The following is a 20781-nucleotide window of genomic DNA, read 5'->3' as shown; positions in this document are numbered from 1 at the left end:
ACAGTAAAATTGTACCTACACAGCCTCCTCTTAGCTCCTGGCTCCCACGGTGGCCCCTTCCTAAGATGAATTCATCAAAGTTTCGTTAGAGGGGGTCAGGTTCTTAAATGCGCTTTGTAGAAAAGTTAAGTCAGTCATTTTAACTGAAGAAATGGCAGGCCCTAGATTACTGCGGAACTGAGAAGTCTGGGTGGCTTTTCTGTTTTAAGTAGCATCGATTTCTCATGTTGTCTGACCTTAAAACAAGAAACGATAACAGGTTTTTTTTTTTCCATTTTCCTTAAATCAAAGTACTATTTATAAAATACTTTACATCTTTTTAAATCTTCAAATTATAGACAAACCTCCCTAATACAAAATACTAAAAGTGCAACAGTATAAATTAAGAGTTTGCAACCACATTATACAAACATTACCTCTTTATTGTACAGCTTTGATACGTGAAATATTTACTCACAACGGTTTATAATGTTGTGAATAATTTACGGTGACGCTCGTCTGTAACTGGTTCCCAGTTGCTGGGCCACAGACCACACTAGAGAACAACTGTCCACATAGCAGCTACAAACATTTAAATAAAAATAAAAAAGGCTTGTTACTGACAGGTACTTGCACACAAAAAAAGCATGCTATCTTTCCCAATGGAACTTCACAATTTTGCCTGCATTGAAATAACCCACTTATTTATAGTAAAACAAATCTTGCTTTCAAAAAAAAAATCACACTGTCAGATGTATTCTGCAGTACGAAAGCTACCTTTCAAGTTGGGGCTGCATGTCTGTTACCCGCATAATCGTAACATTATAAATACTACAGACAAAGGTACAGTCATAAGACACGATGTTGGGAGGACGGGACCACGTCTTTAGGATACGAGTTCTAAAAACGGAGTTCAATGTTTAACTATTTTGAATGAGTGTCGCTGGAATACCGCAGGGGACCCCCTTTTCCCTCCCGGGATGATTAGGTTTCAGGAGAAACGAAGCGGATGTGCTTGGAGCCCTTTCTGTTCCCAAGGCGGTTTTCCAGGGACTTTTGACTTATGCTTATTTAAAAGGTTGAAGAATTCTCAAGAACAGTCAAGCTCACTGAGAAAGGACCATGCAGCGCTTACGAGACGACCTTCCAGCAGCCACACAGCTAACGCATGTTCTGCCGTGGGGACAATTGTAAGCAGAACCCGGGTCCGGCAGGTGTGTACCTGACGGTCACACAGCACAGTGTGTAGGAGGGACAGGACGGCAGATGAGCAGCCGAGCGCGGGCTAGTTAATCCCGATCTCCTTGTTGTCCTCGATGAACCTCGTGAACGGCCGGCTGGCCCCTGTGTCGGAGCTGGCTTTGTCCAGGCCCACCATGGGTGGGCTGCTGCCCGTGCGAGCCTTGTCCATGCTGGCAGCCAGGGAGCCCACGGGGGGCATGGCGCTCCCACCCAGACTCACCGGGAGCTGGGGGATGCCCCCATTCTGGATGACAGAAATCTCATTGTTCTTCATGGCCAGACCGTTGGTGATGGCCGCCGCATACTGATTCCAGAAACTGGGGTCCACGTTCATGGCACGTGCTGCCAGGTCCTTCTGAAACATTTCCGAGAACTTCAGGGCATCGCCCCCCAGCAGAGCCATGGGGTTTTCCACCGACAGGCGGCGGCCCCGCCTCGCAGGAGCGTTGTTCCACATGTGAGTGCCCATGTGCACCTGCATGGGAGACAGGGAGACAAGCAGTGAGCAAGCGGCACGAGGCGGTGTGCCTGTGGATGCATGCCCCAGTGCCATCCACACATGCGTGCGACTCACTCAGGACTTGTTTCCGTCCCCATCCTAAGCCAGTCCACGTGAGGCAAACTTTTCTGAGCATCTTATGCTTCAACTAGAGGCCCGGTGCATGAAATTTGTGCACTTGGGGGGGGAGGGGAGGAGTGTCCCTCAGCCTGGCCTGCGCCCTCTCACAGGCTGGGAGCCGTCAGTCGGACATCTTTAGTGCTGCTGCGGAGGCAGGAGAGGTTCCTGCCACCGCTGCTACCCTCGCCATCCATGAGCCCGGCTTCTGGCTGAGCAGCGCTCCCCCTGTGGGAGCGCACTGACCACCAGGGGGCAACTCCTGCATTGAGCGTCTGCCCTCTGGTGGTCAGTGCGCGTCATAGCGACTGGTTGTTCTGCCAGCCGATTTGCTTATTAGCCTTTTATTATATAGGATACAATTTATTTTTATTCAATACAAAAGGCAAAACCAGCCAATGCATTCATGTTTCTTCCACTTGATGAACTTGATAGAACACCTTCTCCTCCCCAAGGTGTGAGAATAAGACCCCCCCCAGAGGATGTTCCAAAGCTCAGGGCCTCTTGGCTCCTGAGCCTGGCATAGGGGGCCTCTCCCTGCCCCATTAAGTCGTCTCATAGGTGAAACTCTTGGCTCCACCCTGCCTCCCTCCCAAACACAGAGGAAGCATCCTGGGCATCTGTGGTCAGCAGAGACCTCAGTAAGTAGAAGCCACAGGCATTGACCTTTTCACAGTCTCTGAAGAGATCACCAAGACCCCAGCAGGCGCCTGGCATGGCCGGAGGGCAGCACATTTAGCTGAGAGCGGGACGCTGGCCTGCACATGTCACCTAGTGCCTGCCACACACTCCACTTCCCAGGGAACAAGGACGGAGGCTGGAGCTGAACTATGAACACAGCGCCAGCTCTTCACTCTGGCCTTGGGCTGGGTGCTTCTCGCCAAACGACCATGGCCCCCTCAGCAGCCACAGGACAAACAACAGGACCAGCTTCTGGCCTGGGGCAGGATGTGCATCATTTGTATCATGGGGAGATGTTTAAAGGCCCAGCTTGTCTTGCCATCAGTGTTCCACAAGATTCTAGACAGCTGGGCCCTGGGCCTGCCCACCAGGCACGGTATCCATCTCCCCAGCAGGCTGCTGCGCTGCAGGGGCCGCACAAGCCCCCAAGGGGAGGGGAGATGCTCTATAGCTGAACAGCATGCACACGTCCGTAACTGTGAGCGTGTGCACCTGAGTGCACGCATGGCACACACACATATGCAGACGGCACACACACACATGCAGACACCACACAGCACACACACACTATACATGTACACACTACACCCATGCACTCCCCCACATACACATTATATACATGCAAGGCACACAGTAGAGAGGTATACACACACTGCACACTCGTGCATATACATGCACACACTGACCTACACGTGCACTTCCACCCATATGTGCACACACCCACCCACACGTGCACACCCACACTCTGTGTGCACACACCACAGGCGTACACATATTGTTTTGCGTTGGCTCTCCAGCAGCGCCTCCCCCTGGCCAGCAGCAGCCCCGCCTGCCACACCTCTGGGAGTGGAGGGCATCCCTGGTGTCCCCAGGGCTCGGGGAGGGGGGGGACCCCAGCCTGTTCCCTCACCTTGAGGTTGCCCTTGGTGGTGAAGGCTCTCCCGCAGATGGTGCAGCCGAACGGCTTCTCCCCGGTGTGGGTGCGCTCATGGATCTGCAGGGCGCTGGCCGAGGAGAAGGTCTTCCCACACGACTGGCAGTTGTGCTGCTTGGGGGTCCGGCGTGGCGGGGGAGCCAGCATGGGCGCGAGGCCGGGGCTCATCACCGCCTGCGGCCCGGTGGGCACCTGGACGGCGGCCGGCAGTGGCGGGCCCTCGCCCAGCGTGATGGCTTTGCTGTGCCCGTTCACCTCCATTTTGATCATGGCAGGCGCGGAGCCGGTGACCAGGCTAGGCGCGCTTTGGCTGGGACCTAGAGCAAAGTTGGGGTCAAATAACGGGGAAGGCAGCTCTTTCAATTTGTGGGTCAGTAAGTGCTGTTTTAAATTACCCATAGTGGAGCACCCGCGCCCGCAGACCGCGCAGATGAACGGGCGCTCCTTAGTGTGGCTGCGGTGGTGGATTTGCAAGGCACTCCTGCAAGCAAAAGGCTTGCCACAGACACGACACATGGTGCGCTCACACTTACCCCGATCTCTGCTCAGGAACAGTAGGCTAAAGGGGGCCTCCTCCTTGATGGCCAGCCGGCCAGGGGGGGCGGACGTCAGGTCCAGCGCGCCTCCGTTTTCGGGGGCAGGGGGCGGACTGTCCGGCCTTTCCGTCTTTAGCGGAATGTCCTGTGGCTCCTCGTGGTTGCTGAGGCCTGGGGACTTGGAGGGCAGGCTCTCGCTGTGGCTGTGGACGGGGGACAGGGCCTGCATGGAGGACGACGATTCGGACAGGGCCGGGCTGCCCGCACTGCGGCTCTCCAAGTCGCCCACCGCGGACGAGGAGTCATTGCTGAGGCGGTCGCTGTCCCCGGACCCGTTCTCCATGGCCTTCAAGGCGGTCAGCTGCGGGCAGCTCATGACAGAATCCATCATCTTCATCTGGTTCTCCAGGGCGGCGATGCTGGAGATGACGGACGGGGGCGAGGGCGGGCAGGAGCCCGAGTAGGGCAGCAGCGGCTTGGACGGGTCGCTGGCTGCGTCCTTCAGCTCCACGTCCTCCTCCATGGAGTTCTCATCCACGTCGTCCTCGAAGCTGCTCAGGGCCTCGGCGGCCTTGTCGTCGTAGGGAAGCTCGGCGTCCATGGCGTCCTGCAGGCCCTCGGGCAGCGGCGTGTTGGGGATCTGCCCGCCCATGTGCATGCGGATGTGCTGCTGCAGGACCACGGCGTTGGTGAACTTCTTCTGGCAGATGGGGCAGGAGTGCTGCACGCGCAGCGGCGGCTTCGCCCGGTGCACCCCGAAGTGTGTCTTCAGGTTGCCCTTGGTGGTGAAGGCGCGCCCGCAGATCTTGCACTTGAAGGGCCGCTCCCCGGTGTGCGTGCGGTAGTGCATCTTCAGGGCGCTCTGGCAGCTCAGCACCCGATGGCAGATGACGCACTGGTTGGGGTCCGTCATCTTCTTGTCGATGTTCTCCACCAGCTGCTGCAACTTGGACGTCTCCGACGTCTGCATGGAGTCGAGCAGCCCTCCGAAGGGAAACTTGGCCTTGAACTGGTCAGAGCTGGCCACGAGGACCGGGCTGCAGAGGCCAGTGGAGATGCTGTTGTCCGTGAGGGTGGTGGCGGCCGACGTGGCCGTGGCAGAGACCTGCCCGCCGGGAGGGATGTCCCCCACCCTGGCATTTGCACAAGGCAGGCTCACGGGCTCGGTTTTGGTCAGAGAAGGCCCACCGAGCACGGGCTGTGGGGACTCGGCGGTCACCGGGGCACCCGACTCAGAGGTATTGAGGCCGGGGGACAGAGAGGGGCATTCGCTGGACGCAGGCGAGGGCCGCTGAGGGGAGCGGCTTGCGGGGGTGAGGCTGGGGGAGTCGGCGTAGCTGCCAACACCCGGGATGGTGGGCGGCAGCTGCAGCCCCACCGACGTGGGCACCGTAGGCAACACGGGCTTGCTGTCCAGCCAGGTGGTGACCGGCTTTTCTGGGGGCAGTGACATGCCGTAGGGAATCCCGGAGCAGGTGGGCACATTGTCCAGGTACTCGGGCACGGGGTAGGGGTTCATCTGGATGTGGGGGTACTTCTCCTTGTGCCTCTGGAAGTGCACCTTCAGGTTGCCCTTGGTGGAGAAGCGGTTGCCGCAGATGTTGCACTTGAAGGGCCGCTCGCCCGTGTGGGAGCGCAGGTGGATCTGCAGGGCGCTGTCACTCCCGAACACCTTGGCACAGAACCTGCACTTGTGCTTGAAGAACGGGTCCTCGGCGCTGGCCTTGGGCTCGAACACCGACACGTTGGGGGGCTTGCCCTTGCGATGCTTCATGAGGGCCGACAGGGGGTCCAGCGCGTTGGCCGTGGCCGCGATGCTGACCAGCGGGTTGGGGAAGATGACGCTGCTGGCGGAGGTCTGAGGTAGAAGAGGGTTTGGCAGGCTGGGCGCCGAGCTGAGCAACGTGCCGGGCCCCAGGGTGGGCGGCGTGGGAGCCTTCTGTGGCTGCGAGGTGCTGCTGGAGGCACTGGCCACCGAGGCTGGGGCAGCGCAGGCAGAGGCCACGCTGGAGGATGCCGGCCCGCTGGACTCGGGGACCGAGGGGCCCCCGCTGGGGATGTGGGGGGTGCTCGCCCCAGATGCTGGCTGTGACAGTGGCTGGGCGCCCTCGTAGGCCGTGGACTGGGCAGCAGGGCCTGGTGCCGTGAGGACATGGGCAGCCCCGGTGGGCAGCTGCAGGGCGGAGTGTGTGGCCAGCCCTGGGAGCTGGCTGGAGGCGGGAACAGGGGCGCCCTGGGCCCCCGCCGTGGCCCCGGGGTTCAGCGGCGGCCTCAGGGGCTGGCGGCTCATCATGGCCACCTGGCTGCGGATCTGCTCGATGAGCTGCAGCTGGTGGATCTGTTGCTGCTGCAAGGCCATCAGCTGCTCCAGGATCATGGGGACGGCCACCGCCGTCACCCCGCTGCTGGAGCCAACCGCACCCGCCGCTCTCGCATTCTGGGAGAACTGCGCCACAGCCACCTTCGTGCTTAGCAGGGTCTCCAGTGTCACGTTGGTGCTTGGCATGCTGTACGTGGTCACGGGCGCCGGCTCGGGGGCCTGAGGTAGAGGCGGCTTCCCCGGGAGCGAGGGGCCTGGGCTCTGGAAGCTCTTGTCGCCCACGGTGGACTCCACGTCCATGGGCTCCTCCTCCTTCTCGGGGGGCCTCACCTCGCTGCCCTCCCCGCTCTCTGGGGGGGCCGCCTCCTCAGCAGCCTCGCTCTCCGTCTGCTCACTGGGAGAGCTGGCTGGAGAAGGTTCTGGAAACTCTTCCGAGGCCGGGGCCGGCTCATCTTCGTTGACGATCAGCACCAGCGGGTTTTTCGTGCAGCTTTTCTTGTGCCGCAGGAAGTCCGTCCACTTGAAGAACTCGGCACAGCACTTGTCACACACGCTGGTCTCCTCGCCGCCACTCTTGCTGTCGTTGCCGCTGTCACCGTCGTCCCCACCTTCCCCGGGGGCCACTGCAGAAACCGAGAGACTGCGTCAGCCAGCAACCGGCCACACAACCCGCCCTCCGCTGCAAAATTTTGCACATACGTAAAATCAATATTTTTTATTTTGTACAAATTACCCCACTTCAACATTTCTGACGCCCAGCGTGTGTGTTCCATGAGCCCTTCTAGCCAGCTAATCATTTTCTTAGCACAATCCATCAAATTATGAGGCTCTATCAATTGTGGATACTGCTTCTTAATGAAATTCCATAGAAGCCATTGATTTCCAATATTTTCATACAATCCGCAGCCGCCCTGTCTGTGGGTACAAAGCCAGCTTTCGATGGGCTCATTAGGATTCTCCCGACCATCCGGCCTCCTCGTTTCCAGCAAAATTAGAGATGCCTTTGCCAGTTCACTTAACATTGCTAAACTAATCTGTAACCTTTCAAACTCGCGTCAGCACCTGACAGCGAGCCGGCCGCCGCCTCTCGCGCAGATTTATCATCTTTATGCAGCGGGAGACATTACAGACTTAATGCAATTCTATAGAACCTTTCAAACCAACGGGCACTTGTTTCATGTAGGAAATTTCGGCTAAATACTTGCATTTGTAAACGTAACAAAGAAAATACAGCACTTCTCTCATCTCTGCTCAAAACCACCATCTCCCCGGCATGTCGTTGAACCGATCAATCCTGTGTCTTTTCAGCCCTTTGTGAGGTTCTTAACGGATAGGGTACACGTCTACATTTAGGACCTTCCAGATGAATGTCATCAACATAGTCTGGCCTGAAATTAATCATGTTTCATACAATTAATGGGAACTATCAAATGCGATATTTCTTGGTGAAATGAACCAAAATTATGTTACTGTTATCAGCCAATAGCGTTTGGCGGTCTGCTAACAAACCAGAAATTATATATTTAAAGTTCATTTACGTGGACACGTTTAACATGAGAATGTTGTAGTCAGACACACACACTTCTTGCACCTATTTTCCTATCTATTCTCATAGAAAGACTTAGCAAATTATATGCTTGTGCCGTAGTGGGAAGCCCTCTAATTGGTTACACATGTTTAATTACTGTTGTAGGCAGCTACTTCCTGACTTCCCTAACCCTCTTGTGCCGAATAACAACCATGTTTAATGAACAATTCTAATTCACACCTGATCAAATAAATGGCTGTACAGGAACGAGAAGTCAACATACGATAACGTTTCTAGCTCCTGTGTTTTTGGCGGTGGGGGTGGATGGCAATGCTCAGGAGTTACTCGGCTCTGTGTGCTGGCCTAGACAATTCGGACGCGGAACTGCCTTTTGTCAACTTACAGATGGAGTGACAGCAACATCACTCCAGAGAGAAATGACAGCTGCCAATCAGTTCTTTGTCACCGAACACAGCTGAATGTAAGAACAAGACATCCCAAGTTTGGGTCCCGGAAATAATTTACTGTTATGCCCTCAACAAATGCACTTGCTAAGAAGTCTCCATATTTTTCCTTGAAGGGTTTTGGGAAAAGAATTCATTCGGCCTGATTTTAGAAAAGAAATCTGACTTTTAAAAAAAAAAATCTTGTAAAAACATTAGTCCCTCTGCTGGAAAAGAAAATAAAAATATCTTTCGAGGCTAGTCTGCTTGCTGCCCTCCATGAGACCATTACTGCCGGGTAATTTATACATGCCTTTAAAAAATTATTAGCAGTGTTCAATTAGCATTTTCGTAACTGGCTAAACCATTTGAAGGGGAAAAGTTAGGGCTTGCAGCCCATAAAGACCTGCTGGACTTTTAAACCAAAGTCAGTGCTGATGATCAGACTGGAGGAGTCTCATTACTGGAACGAAGGAATGTGATAGGAGCAGTAATGAGGCTGAGTATTGCTGGGAGCAAGGACAGCTGATGTATACTGCAGATGGCACATTAACAAAATAAATACTCCCAGGACTTAACTTTGCTCAAGGTATGCAAAATCTAATTCTAAACCTGCTAAGGTCACGAAGCAGGGCAAAAACAAGACAAAAACTAAAAATCTTCAGGTAAATAATTAAAGACCAGTAAGTAAAGACTGTCTCAAATTCTAGTCATGCATTTAAAAGATTATCACGCAATGCACAGAATCTTTACTTTTAAATTTCTTTCATATTTATTAGTGGAATGTTCTGCAGATCCAGGTACTTAAGAAGTCCAAGTGGCCATTAAAAAAAAAAGTCCATCTGCATGAGCAATTACGTAGGAGTCGGCGTCATACATCATAACTATTATCACTAAACAGCAGAGTATTTTGAAAAGTTCCTTTGCAATATTTAAAAGCTATATCAAGGCCTGCCATCATCTCCATAAAGATTTTTATTTTAATACTTTTTAAAAATAAAAATACCAAGAAATTAAATATTGCGAATTCTGAAATATTTTCTACCTTTAAATCCTTATGAGATAAAATGTTTCTCTTTTGTGTGACATAGGAAAGCATTCACATGGTGTATACATTTAAAATTTTACACAATCACAGTGCACAGGAAATACTTTTTCTCTATATAGAATATATGTTGGAGACAAGTCACTGAGAAAGTGCTTACAAATTAGGTTGATTTCTGGATCATTTTTAGTGCATTGAGTGTTGGAAGACTTAACTTACTTAAATGTCAAGAAATTATATCTTCAGGAAGAGCACTTCCCTGACTTTCTTTGTAGAAAACTATGGCATGTGAAACAGAAATAGGACTTTTGTCTTACACACTGTACTTGCCCCAAAGTTCTTCATCAACTCAAACAAATCTAAAGATAAATTTTTCCATTGTTTTTTTATGGGTTAGTTATTTTTAGGGTTCACTTCGAAATGCATGGAAGTTGGGAAGTGTTCCTACAGGTGACTTCCTTTATATTCCCACCTCAGGTTTGCAAATTTACAACTGTTTTGCAATTGCAGAAACTAGGCATAGAATATTTAAGCCCTTTCCACCAAATAATAAGTAATTTTGCTTAATGAAATGATAAGCGATAATTACCTAGACAAAATGAAGATATTCTGGTAAAAGTAAAAGCTCCTTCCACTTACATTCCTTTAAAATTGAAGAAAGCAAAACCGAAAAGAGGAAATTGTATAAAAGTGGCATTCTGGCCATTTGGACCTGTTAACAGTTCATTATGTTAATGAACCTCACACAACAGAATTGTTACATTTTATAAGCCAAGTTTCATAATAAATTTGCCTTTTGCTTAAAACATATTTAAAAAACTACAATTAGTGAGGGGAAAAAATTCTTCAATACAATCCAGATTTCTTATTTTGGACAAATATTTTAGAATCACCACTTATACTACTTCTTTTTTTTTAACTGGGGTTTGTATGCAATCTCAATAACATCATCAGTTCGGTTGCTATGCTTACTTGCTCAAGCTGTGACTGTTTCACTCTCAGAATCAGAATGTGATGAACATTCCGTCCAAGTTGCAGGGAGAAGCACACATTCCCTAAGATAGCTTTAAGTAAAATGCATTCCAATAAAAAACTTTAACGTCTCACTACGGAATTCAAATTTTGGGTGCATGTTTTAAGAACGGTGTTCAACAGCAACAACAAGCACTTGCGCGGAATTGATTGGTAGGAAACAAGCGAAAGGAGCCTGTTTTCCTGGGGACAGAGCTCTGGGAAGCAGCGAGGCTGGCACTCAGAGCAGAGCGGAGGCATGGCGCCGGCTGCATTCAGAGCGAGACATAAAATAAGTTGTTATAACTCGATGGCTCTTCACATCACAGTGACTAAATGCACTGTGTTACAGTGTGGATGTGCTCATCTGGCAGTATTTGTTCCTTTTGAAAAAAAAAATGCTTTCTGCCACAAGAAAACACATGTGAGAAAAATCTGAATGCAGCTCACAGTTTTATCACATAACTTCCAAAGCCCTTTAATCCTGCCATTGTTTTAAGCCGCTATTAAGCCGGATTCAGATGTATTCGACCACCTTTTATTGAAATTTACATTTAAACTGGCCTTTGTGTCCTAAAAATAGAAGTTATTACCTCCATGAGTGAATAGAGCTGAAATTTTGTATTTCAAGGTAAAAGCGTTCCATGAGTCACTGTAACAGTACACTTTTGAGACATTTATTTCTAATGCAATTGGAAAGTCTTTCTTTCTTAAGGGGGAATTGAAAAACAAGCATTGCAAACATTATCATTAATGTCAAAGCAATTTATTTTTAACATACTGACTATGCAACGACTAAGATTTCAAACTGTAAACAGGCGGGGGACGAGGCAGGAATTTATAGTGCGTAAGGGTTACATCAGAACAAGCGAGGAAAAATGCCAGCCAATCCCCCGGAGCCTCCCGTCCTGGGGAGCAGGCGTTCTCAGGTGACCGGCCCCTCGCTGTGCATCCGTGGGAGGAAGATGCTGCCCGGGGAACAGTCTGCTCTGTGAGCCTGTGCCAGCCCATGGCTCCGGGTCGGGTCGGGTTGGGCCCTGGACTTCATGACGAATCTGCTTCCTGAACATGCCAGGAGGGAGGACACAGCTGAGCATGAAGCCATCAGTGTAAGAGGAAATGTGTAATTAGTCTACAGTGATCCCCCCCACTGGCTGTTTATATCTAAGATTTTTCTAACTCCATCACTGCTCACACCTTCTAGAGCAAGTTCTGCTCCTCACTTCCGTAGAAGAGGGAAAGTGGGTCCAGCGGCCTCTCAGAGAAAGTCCCTAACAAAGGATAGAGCTTCAGTGACAGTCTTAGAGACAGGGATTTTTTTTTCTTCTCACTAATAAAACATACCGAGAATGTTTAACAAAAATGTTCCTATTCATAGGATAAACTCTCTCAGTGTGAAAGCCGCCTCCCCCAAATAAAACTCCACTCAACTGTTTCACAATTCTCCCAGCTTCAATTCCTGATCTTTTATATACTATACACGTATCATGTTTTCACTGTCTCCTCAAGAATAATGTGGCGGAAGACAGGCAGAATGTCTTTTTGAAGCCACAAGGGAAAAGAATTGTTGCAACATATGTAAGAATACTGGAGACACAGGGCTTTCTTTAAAAATTCCAAACTACAGTTCTTAGTATGGCTTTGTATTTTCTCTTTTCAGGAGCACAGCGCCTTGTAAATAAACTAAGCAATTACAAAGAAGTAGTAAATAGACATTTTTTTTAAAAAAAAATTTGTTTCTGAGCCTCAACCGCTCACCCTTTACTCTGCTACACTTTTGTTACACATTTTAAACCCCCCACCATTAACAAAAGAAGTAAACTTGTTCAGTATGGGAGAAGGATGCTAACTTCCCCACTTTTAATTAGTAACTTTTAAAAGGCCACGTGGGTCTTTAGGAGCGAAAATCCTGTTTTCTCCTTGGCCTTTACCATTCCTGAAAAATCTAGAAAGCATTTTTCAAGTTTTCCTAAATTGTCAGGAGACACTTATTTTCTTGCAAATTAATTCCTTTTAACTCCTTATGATAGCTTTGAATCCCATAAAGAAAGATGAATTATCACATACTGAGCCCAAGCTGCGACGCAGGAGGAGACAAATAGAGACCCCCACTGTGTCTAACAATGTAGAAGAAATTCCAGACGCAACAGAAAAATTGTGTCCTTTTCCCCAGACCCCAGGCTGGAGAGCCCGGAGCCGACGGTGGAGGGCACTGTCGCTATGCCGAACGCCAGCGCGGGCCCGCGTGCCTGCTCCGCTCCGCTCGGTGGCCCACAGCTCAAATTTGTTAAGTAACGACCACCTGTGGCACAGCCACCAACCGGCTTCTGCTGAAACATTTGCAGTTTTTAATCTGTGTGGTGAGGCACCCGGGCGGCTGAGCACTCTCCTCTCTGGCCACAAGCAGACGGAGAGCAGACACACACCCCACTTGTTCCAACTATCTGCCTGGATGCTGCGGCGAAGAATAAGATGTTTGTGACACTTCAAGGTGGCACAATAGTTCTTTCATCGAGACGGTCGGTCGGCTGTGGTCACACTTCTGATGGACACCCACACATCACTATCGATGCCTGAGGACAGCACAGTCCTGAAGCAGGTCAGCCCAGGAGAACTGTCTCATCAAAATTCCCGTGAGGGGTGAAAACGAGGTTTGCGCAGGTCCCTGTGGGTCAGGATTCGGAAGGCTTACGCGCAGATCTGACACGTGGACTTTAACGTGCTACTTCACGTCTACTCGAAAGTGCCCCAGCCCCAGTCATCTTTCACGTCCACTATTCATAAAACTCAAGAGAAATAAGCAAAACCTCTCAGAGGTACAAACACCTGGGTCTAAATGGCCCCTGAGAGGCAGGAACGACACTGTGTCCAGAAACAGAGCCGGATCACTGTCCCCGTCAGACTGCTCGCACTCGGGGAGGCCATTCAATCATCTCCACTCATCATCACTCCACTGCACTGTTCCATTTCTATGGGCAAAGTTTACACACGTGCAAAAAACCACCCTGGAAAAGCCACTGCCCTGGTCACAGAGGCCGGTGGCTCTGCATGTCCACGGTCACACAATAGAATTCCCAAACAGCAATGCGAGGTCCCTCTCCAAAAGAGGACCAGTGATGCCGAAGAATTAAGACCGAGTGGCACCGCACCTGCAGGGTTAATTAAACAGTTCAAGATGAATAGCCGTACAAAAGAAAACCGTTCTCTGTCCTTTTAAGAACTATAAACACTTGTGCTGAACGAGATGGGCGTCTGATAAGCTGAGCAGCCCAGAGCAAGCTCGAGGTCTCCAGTTAACACTCAGATTCAGTGTTAACACTTAATAGAACAGCGTCGAGTCCTGTTGCCAAGGTCAACAGCACAGATGCACTAATTGTATTATGAGCTTGACATCTAGTGGCCACCCCTGGCAGGCCAAAGCAGGCAAAGGTTAAATCAGCAAGGCTTGTCAGAGCCCTTCTAACGACCCACCTTCAGGGAGCCGGGTCCGAAGCTGGCCAGCTCTGCAGCCCCACCTTCTCCCAGACCTCAGACAGCAGGGCCTAGGCCGCTGGCAGAAGGCTTTCCAGAATGCAGAGGGGGTAGGGATCTTGGAGGGTGAGCAGAACTACTCTGGGGTAGTGGGAGAACACAGGGCCCCCCCGCCCCCCCGGGGAAAAGGTTTAGATATGGCATCATCCGGTCTCTCAGGCGGCCATCGTTCAGCCTGGAGAACTCTTCTCTTTAATTAACAAACAGATCAACCCTAATCTCTAACCTAAGTGGCGCCCATTACGTTATTTTGGTATTTCAATTAATATTTTACACTTTCTGTTACACACCTTGCTTTCTTTGCTGGCTTGGGAATCACACAGACAGCTCACTGCATTTTAAATCATAAAGGTGTTCAAATTAGAAGAGAAAAACCTAAGGATGAGTTTGCTTTTTTTTTTTTTTTAAACACAAACATTATTTAAGACCATATTAAAACATTGGGTTTTTACAGATTTTGTTTACGTGTGATTTTATGAAATGTGTAGCAATGTAGCATATGTTATAATTACAAGCCTGCTCACAAGCAGCACAATTAGCCTTCATCTTCCCAAGACTAGGACACGTTGGCCTGACTCTAGCAACTAGTCAAGGGATCATGTGGGCAAATAAAAACTAACAGGAGAACAAAACCCTTCAAAAATTACCCTTCTGAAACTGTTCTGCAGCATAAAGACGGTGCATAACCTCATTAGCAGTTAAGAAGATTTTAATTTTACTTGAATAAAAGCCTGTGCCAATACTGACATTTAAGAATGCTAAATTCCAATTGATGCTCAGTGCAGAGCAAAACCCTGGTTTTATTCTGAATGGCCCCCCCCCCCCCCGCCCCCCACACACACCCAGAAAAAGAAAATGTTCTGAGAGCTACCTTGAGAAGAATGGAACAGCCTGGGAGATTGCAGTTGGAAATGAAATCTGACCCACTTTTGCCATCATTTTGTATACAAAAAATAATCAGCTTGCTAAGTAATTCCTGCTGTTGGGCCATACCTTTTTCTCTTCCTGGCTCTGAACAGATCTAAAAATACTGGATTATCAAATGTTGTGGAAGTTTAAAATGTACATAAAACCCCCACTGTTAGGTAATCAGCTCTTCCTCTGTGAGGTGGGAATTAATTGGCAGGCTTTCCGTTGACCACCAAATGATGCATTTTTAAAAAGGGTACGGTTTTTAAGTGTTATTTTTAAAATAAATGTTTGTAAAGTCCTCCTCTCCCCTTTCCCTCTTACTTACTTTTCACCTTTCCCATCTCAGAGAAAACAATCTGCCTACCAATGTTTAGAAAATGGCCCCAGTGTTGCTTCCTTTTCGAATGCTGAATTGTAAATGTGTCGGGGGGGGGGGGGGGGGGGGGGGAGGACTCAAGGCAAACCATGCATATACAGATAAAAGAGAAAAGCTCTCTGCACCGAGGGCTGGTGGCCTCCTTCCCCTTAACTTAAACACAGTCTATGAACACCACTGGTAAATTCTTAAATCACATGCTCACCATATTTAAAAGGATTTTTTAAGATAGCCATATGACTGAAAATAAAAACACACTTTGAAACAATTAGTGCTAACAAACAAAACATACGATGGCAAATTGTTTTAAATTATAATATCCTTTTGTTCTTCCTTAAACACGTTTTCTTTCTAACGACAGTAAAATGCATTTTTATAAAGTTGTGTTTTATATGATAACGGATAGCAAGGTTGCACCTTTTAAAGTTCTTTGGAGGTGTATGAAACACTCTTCTGTCATTGGAAGTTTTCATTACTTTTTCTTAGAACAAAAATACTTAGCTGGCTCCCAGGATTTCATTATTGGTGGCATACATTTAACTGAATCATAAGCTGCAACACATTTATTTCTAAATTTTCAGAAACAGTAAAAGATTCTTCTGGGGAACGTAAGCCTCAGTCACCCTTAAATTTTACAACAGGATAACTTTGCAACTTCACAAAAATCATTATTACTTTTTTCCTCATTCTAAATACATAACCATATTTCATTCCTACAGTAATAAAGTTCAGATAGCATGGAAGCTGTTTATGGATAGCTATGTTTTCTTACTGCTTGCCTAAAAACCAAGGTCTGAAAAAAAAAGTCATTTCTTTTTTAAGAAATAAAGTCTTTTTACTGTAAGTGAATGTGGCTGTGGATCTCTGCCACCCTTGTTATATTAAAATTATACATATGTCTGTTTTTCATGCATTATCAAGAGCCTTCAAATTTACTGTATGCATCTACTGCTTTAATTAACGTCACACTCAAAGTGATACAAAGGAATTACTTAGTTTCTGAAACAATGTAAACTAACTTAGCCTCCTTGTAACTTCATGCATAGTCTGTTTATTTCCATTGTGTTTAAAAAAGTTAAAATTTTGAGAAGATCTGATTCATGCTGGAGTAATTTAGTTTTCACAACCATTTATCTTTAAAAATTATTTTAGCTATCTGACTAATGACGACCAGCACGGCGGAGTAACACATGAGTGTTCCTTGAGTGAGCAGAGAACACAGTATCTTTTATGCTCTGTAAACAATCAGCTTCAGAATAATTAAATCAGAAAGAACTATTTTTAAATAGTTTGCCTAAACTATCCTTAAAATAATGGAGGAAACACACTACTTGACAAAGGCTCAGCCCCGGACAAGCTGTTTTTGGCCTGTTGCAAAATATGATCAGAAACTGTGTTAATATCTGGAACACAACTCTGAATGGCGTAAAAACACAGGTTTGGCAGGAACTTTAATCCTATGGTAGGTATAAAACCTGAATGTTTCACCTCTGAATGAATTCAGTAACAACAGGGGGAATTCAAAAGAACTTGTAAATAATTTATTCCATCCTAGGTTTTCAAATATGGGCTATATACCCCTAACATGTTTACACTATTAGGTTCACCAAGCTCACATTTCTGAAGTGAAATTAAAAATGAATAGCAGAGCCTCAGCTTGTTAATTGTTAAATACCAGAGGTTTTACTCTATTAATTAAAATATGCTTTAATAAAAGGAGACATTGCACATTTTGATAACGACCCTACAAAGCTGTAAAGTATTTACATTGTTGCATTTTGGGGCGCCTGTGAAAGCCGATTTTAAGCTATTCAGGAGCCACAATAATAAAGCTTTAAAATTCCTCACTGGGATGCAATGTAGTTCTTTTGAAGGGAAGACTGTCTTTCTCATTCGGCAGAAATAAATCCATTCATTTGATCATGTAGTCATTGAGGGCAATACAAAACAAACCAAGTGTGAGAAATTCTATGTGATGAAGTAAACAAAACAAAAAAATCCATTTCCATGACAAAAAGATTCTTTGTCCCTAATCCACCCACCATATGCAAGCGTTTCTTTTTAGCATATCTCCGGTTCCAATCTTGGGTGACGGGGCCGCACAGGACCGGGGCCTCACCTCTGAGCGACAGAAAGGCCCAGTTGACGAATTTTATTTAATGAGTTCCCGGCCGTGTCCTAAGCGTTTTCCCCTTTCTCCCGATGTGCAGTGTACCTGCTTCGTCAAACTTCACAACACCGTGTGACCAATGCCCATTCCTGTGATTTTTCTGCAGAAAGCCTGATTCCCATAAAAGGATGCGTATCGGCCTCTAAATTTATAATCGGTTAATCCAAAAGTTAGGCGGCGTGTTTTTAAAGGAATGAATTATCTGACGTCCGAGCCGCGGTGCAGCTGCGGACCGTCCTGCGTCCTGGTGTCGCACCCTGGGGACCCCGCAGGCCCAGGATGGCACCGCTCGGATTCCGGCCCAAAACTTCCCGAGAGGAGGTCGGGCCGCCGGCGCCAGGCTTACTTGCGCGGATGCTACCCTTCGCTTGGGGACAAGGAGAACTCCCCGCGGTGCCGCGGAAACGCCAGCAGGCCGAGCAAACTTAGAGCCGCCTAGACGTGCCGGGTCCGCCGCGTGCAAGTAACACACCCCAGTGCCGCGGCCGAGCTCACCCCGGATTAAGTCCCAAGCGGCCATTAGGCAAGGCCAGGCGACAGTGCCTGCTCGCTCCGGAACCAGATCATTAGTTTGTCAGTGCGCCGGGACTGTCGGCTTCGCGGCCTCAGGGCGCACGAGGAGGACAGAGCGGGTGGGGGCAGGCCGAGGTCGGGCCGGTGGCTTCTCTCAGAACGCGCACCGCCCAGGGCGCCCAGAGCCGAACAAAGGTGCCCAGCCCGCGCCCAGCGGTAGGTGGACCTCGTACGCGTCCCCGCCGCTGCCCCTGCCCAGGGAACGCTCGGGTCGCCGAGGACCGCCCCGGGTCTGGGCGCAGGGAGCCTGGGGGGCGGCACGGAAGAGGTGGCGCGGACCCCTCCCGCCCCCGCCCCAGCCCCCGCCCAGCCCCGCGCGCAGCTCCCCAACTCCCAGAAACTGAACCAAGTTTACTTCTTCCGAAACTCTCCGCGCAGCGCGCTCCGGTGGAGAACCGGTCCCTGCAGCCCGTCTGCCCGGGCTGGGCGCTGCGCGGCGGACACTGGTTCGCTGGAGCCTGGGAACTTCCCCCGCCTGCGGCGGGCGGTCGCACTCGCCGCCCGGCCATCCCCAGCCCCCCGCCACCTCGCGACCCCTCACCGTGCTCCGGAGCCCCTTCCGGGGGAGGCAGCTCCTCGTCCGACTTGAGGTGCTGGGGCTTGGCCTGCTTGCGCCGAGACATGCTGCTAACGGCGCGCGGGCCCCGCGCGGGACAGCGGCATCAGCGGGGCGGCCGGCGGGGACGGCGCGGGGCGGCCGGGCGGGCGCGGGGCGCGGGGCGCGGGCGGCGGCGGCGGCTGCGCGGGCCGCGCATGGGGCTGAGTAATTAGGCTGGTGAATAATGCATGTCCATTAGCGGAGGGCCGCGCCGATTGGCCGGCCTCCAGCGGACTCCGGCGGCCTATGCAAATGAGGCCGCTCTTGCAATTAGCGGCCGCGCGGGCGAGGAGGCGGCCGGCGCCCGGGGACCTGGGAGCGCGCCGCCCGGCGCCGCCTACATCGCGGGCTCCGCGGTCCGCGGCGCCCAGGTGCGGCTTGGCGGCCCGGAGCCGGCGGGCGCGGCGGCCGCCCCTGCCCAGGGCGCAGGCAGCAAACTTTGGCGGCGTCCGCGCGGCGCCGTCTCCGCCGGCGCGCCGGGCTCTCCCCTTTATAGAGTGTCTGCGCCGCCGCCCGCGCCCCGCGCCGCGCCCCCCCGCCGCCGCCCGGCCGCCCCTCCCGGAGAGAGCGGCCGCGGGCAGGGCTCCGGCCGGCGCCTTTGTCTCCCGGGCGGCTCGGGCGCCGCGTCTCCTGCGCTCCGGGGCACGGAGGGCTGCCCGGCCGCTTTCGTTCCTGGGCAGCGGGTCGCAGCGCCGTTCGGCGTGCCAGTCCCTCTCAGGCTCGGGTGCCCCCTCTCTGGACCTTCTCTTCCGGCTCCTGTCCCTTCCTCGAGCTCCCAAGGCGGCCGGCCCGGCTCGAAGGCTCACGGCCGGAGCGGAGCGGAGTGCGCACGCCGGGGTGGCAGGACTTCGGCAAGACCAACTTTCCGGTTCGGAAGCGGCGCGGGCCGTGCGGCTCCTCCCCTCTCCTCCCCTCTATGGGTCCCCCCTCCCCTCCGCTCCCCCCGTTCCTCCCCCCTCTGGGCCCCTCCGACTCCAGAGCGCCCGCCCCGCCCGCGGCCACCACCGGGGCCGCCTCGGCCCCCTCGGCCGCCCGCCGGGCCTCCCCGTTGCCAGCGGCTCCTTAAATCCGGGGAAGGGAGGGAATGGCAGGGCCCCGATGTCCCTCCCCCCACTTTCCTTTCCCGAAGGGTGCGGTGCCGAGGCACCTGCGGGAGTGGGCAGGGGCACAGGGTGCCCAGAGGCCGCGCGACTGAAAGTTCCAAGTCCACGAAAGTCCCCCGTGCAGCCCACTGTGTGCTATGGCTTTGGGGGGGGGGGGGATGTGACTTGGTGGGGGAGGGGAAGGTGAGGGGGTCGCGCACGTTTGGACCGACACCCTCCAGAGGCCGACGCCGCGCGCTCCCCGCACACGCACCCACTATTCGCCTGCGGTCACACGCACGCGCCCTCGCAACCGCGCGTGCACCCCTACCCGCAGCGGTGCACACGCGCTCTCGCCCACTCCCGCGCGTGTCCTCCATCCCAGAGCGGCAGGCTGGATGTGCCTAGGCCCTGCCGTCACCGGACCCGCGTCCCTCGCCAGCGTGTCTTTTTAATTTACTAAATTTCTTATTTTTGTCCTTACAAGTGGCCCTGTCTAGTACGTAGCTTTGGCACAGATGGCCTCCCGGCGTTTTCCCCAGTGTTGTGAGCTGGAGGGGCAACGGGCGGTGACCAGCCAGACCGGGGTGCTGGGAGCGCTGCGAGCTCCTTTTGTGGCTGGGGGTGGGGTTGGGCTTAGCTGTGGGACACCAGCCCCCAGGACGGACCCTGATCCTGAGCCGCTCGCCTGGCTCACCTCTGGCTGCTTCCCCATTCTAGAATATTCCCTCTTCCCAGCTCGCGTTCTCCCGCCAGCGTCTAATTGTGTAAGTTTCACGAAGCAATAGCTTTGGGCTCCAGGCAAGCGCAGGGAAATCATACCAAGGAACGAAGCGCACAGGTTGGAATCGTCTGCAAACAGCCCCTCCACCACTTTTGCAAAATAAAAATAAAATCCCTTAACGTTGGTTTTAGTTTTGTTTTTCGGTGGCAGGCATATTCATTTAGGTGATTTTGTTTTTGAAAAGAGAAAATGACCAATATGAGGTGTCTGAAAACTAGAGTTGTCTCTCTCACACACAAACCACGACAGAGCTTGTATGGGGGGAAATAACCTTACTTTGCCATTAACGCTGTGAACTTTCGCGAAGGCTGCAAGCATTTTGGAGACACTCCTGCCTCAGACGCAGCAGCGCTCGGCAGTGAAAACTTTGCAGCCAGTCTTTGGGGCGAGTGGGAGCCAGAAACTTTCGTGGGGCAAGAG

General features: G+C 51.3%; 1 protein-coding gene across 2 annotated transcripts; it reads right to left on the bottom strand.

The window, feature by feature from the left end:
- Positions 1-1264: 1264 nt before the first annotated feature.
- SALL3 (spalt like transcription factor 3) lies at positions 1265-18520 on the bottom strand. Of its 2 annotated transcripts, XM_054724282.1 has the most exons (4): positions 18439-18520; positions 5964-6931; positions 3429-5933; positions 1265-1696 (listed from the first exon to the last, which is right to left on the bottom strand). In XM_054724282.1, exons 1-4 carry the CDS (start codon positions 18518-18520, stop codon positions 1265-1267), a joined length of 3987 nt encoding a protein of 1328 aa, XP_054580257.1. The 2 variants fall into 2 exon arrangements, with proteins under 2 accessions (XP_054580257.1, XP_008158579.2); XM_008160357.3 differs by having other exon boundaries at positions 3429-6931.
- Positions 18521-20781: the final 2261 nt, after the last annotated feature.

This window comes from Eptesicus fuscus, chromosome 12 (assembly GCF_027574615.1).
Source record: "Eptesicus fuscus isolate TK198812 chromosome 12, DD_ASM_mEF_20220401, whole genome shotgun sequence".
NCBI lineage: Eukaryota > Metazoa > Chordata > Mammalia > Chiroptera > Vespertilionidae > Eptesicus > Eptesicus fuscus.
The sequence above is the reverse complement of the archived record's forward strand: the minus strand, read 5'-3'. Positions and strand labels throughout refer to the sequence as shown.

Excerpts from the sequence above, each read along its gene's own strand:
- SALL3 (XM_008160357.3), bottom strand. The coding sequence starts at position 18,520 with ATGTCTCGGCGCAAGCAGGCCAAGCCCCAGCACCTCAAGTCGGACGAG. Across the intron at positions 6,932-18,438 it reads GGAAGGGGCTCCGGAGCACG|TGGCCCCCGGGGAAGGTGGG; the intron begins GTGAGGGGTCGC and ends CGGTTTCTGCAG. Across the intron at positions 1,697-3,428 it reads CCACCAAGGGCAACCTCAAG|GTGCACATGGGCACTCACAT; the intron begins GTGAGGGAACAG and ends TCTCCCATGCAG.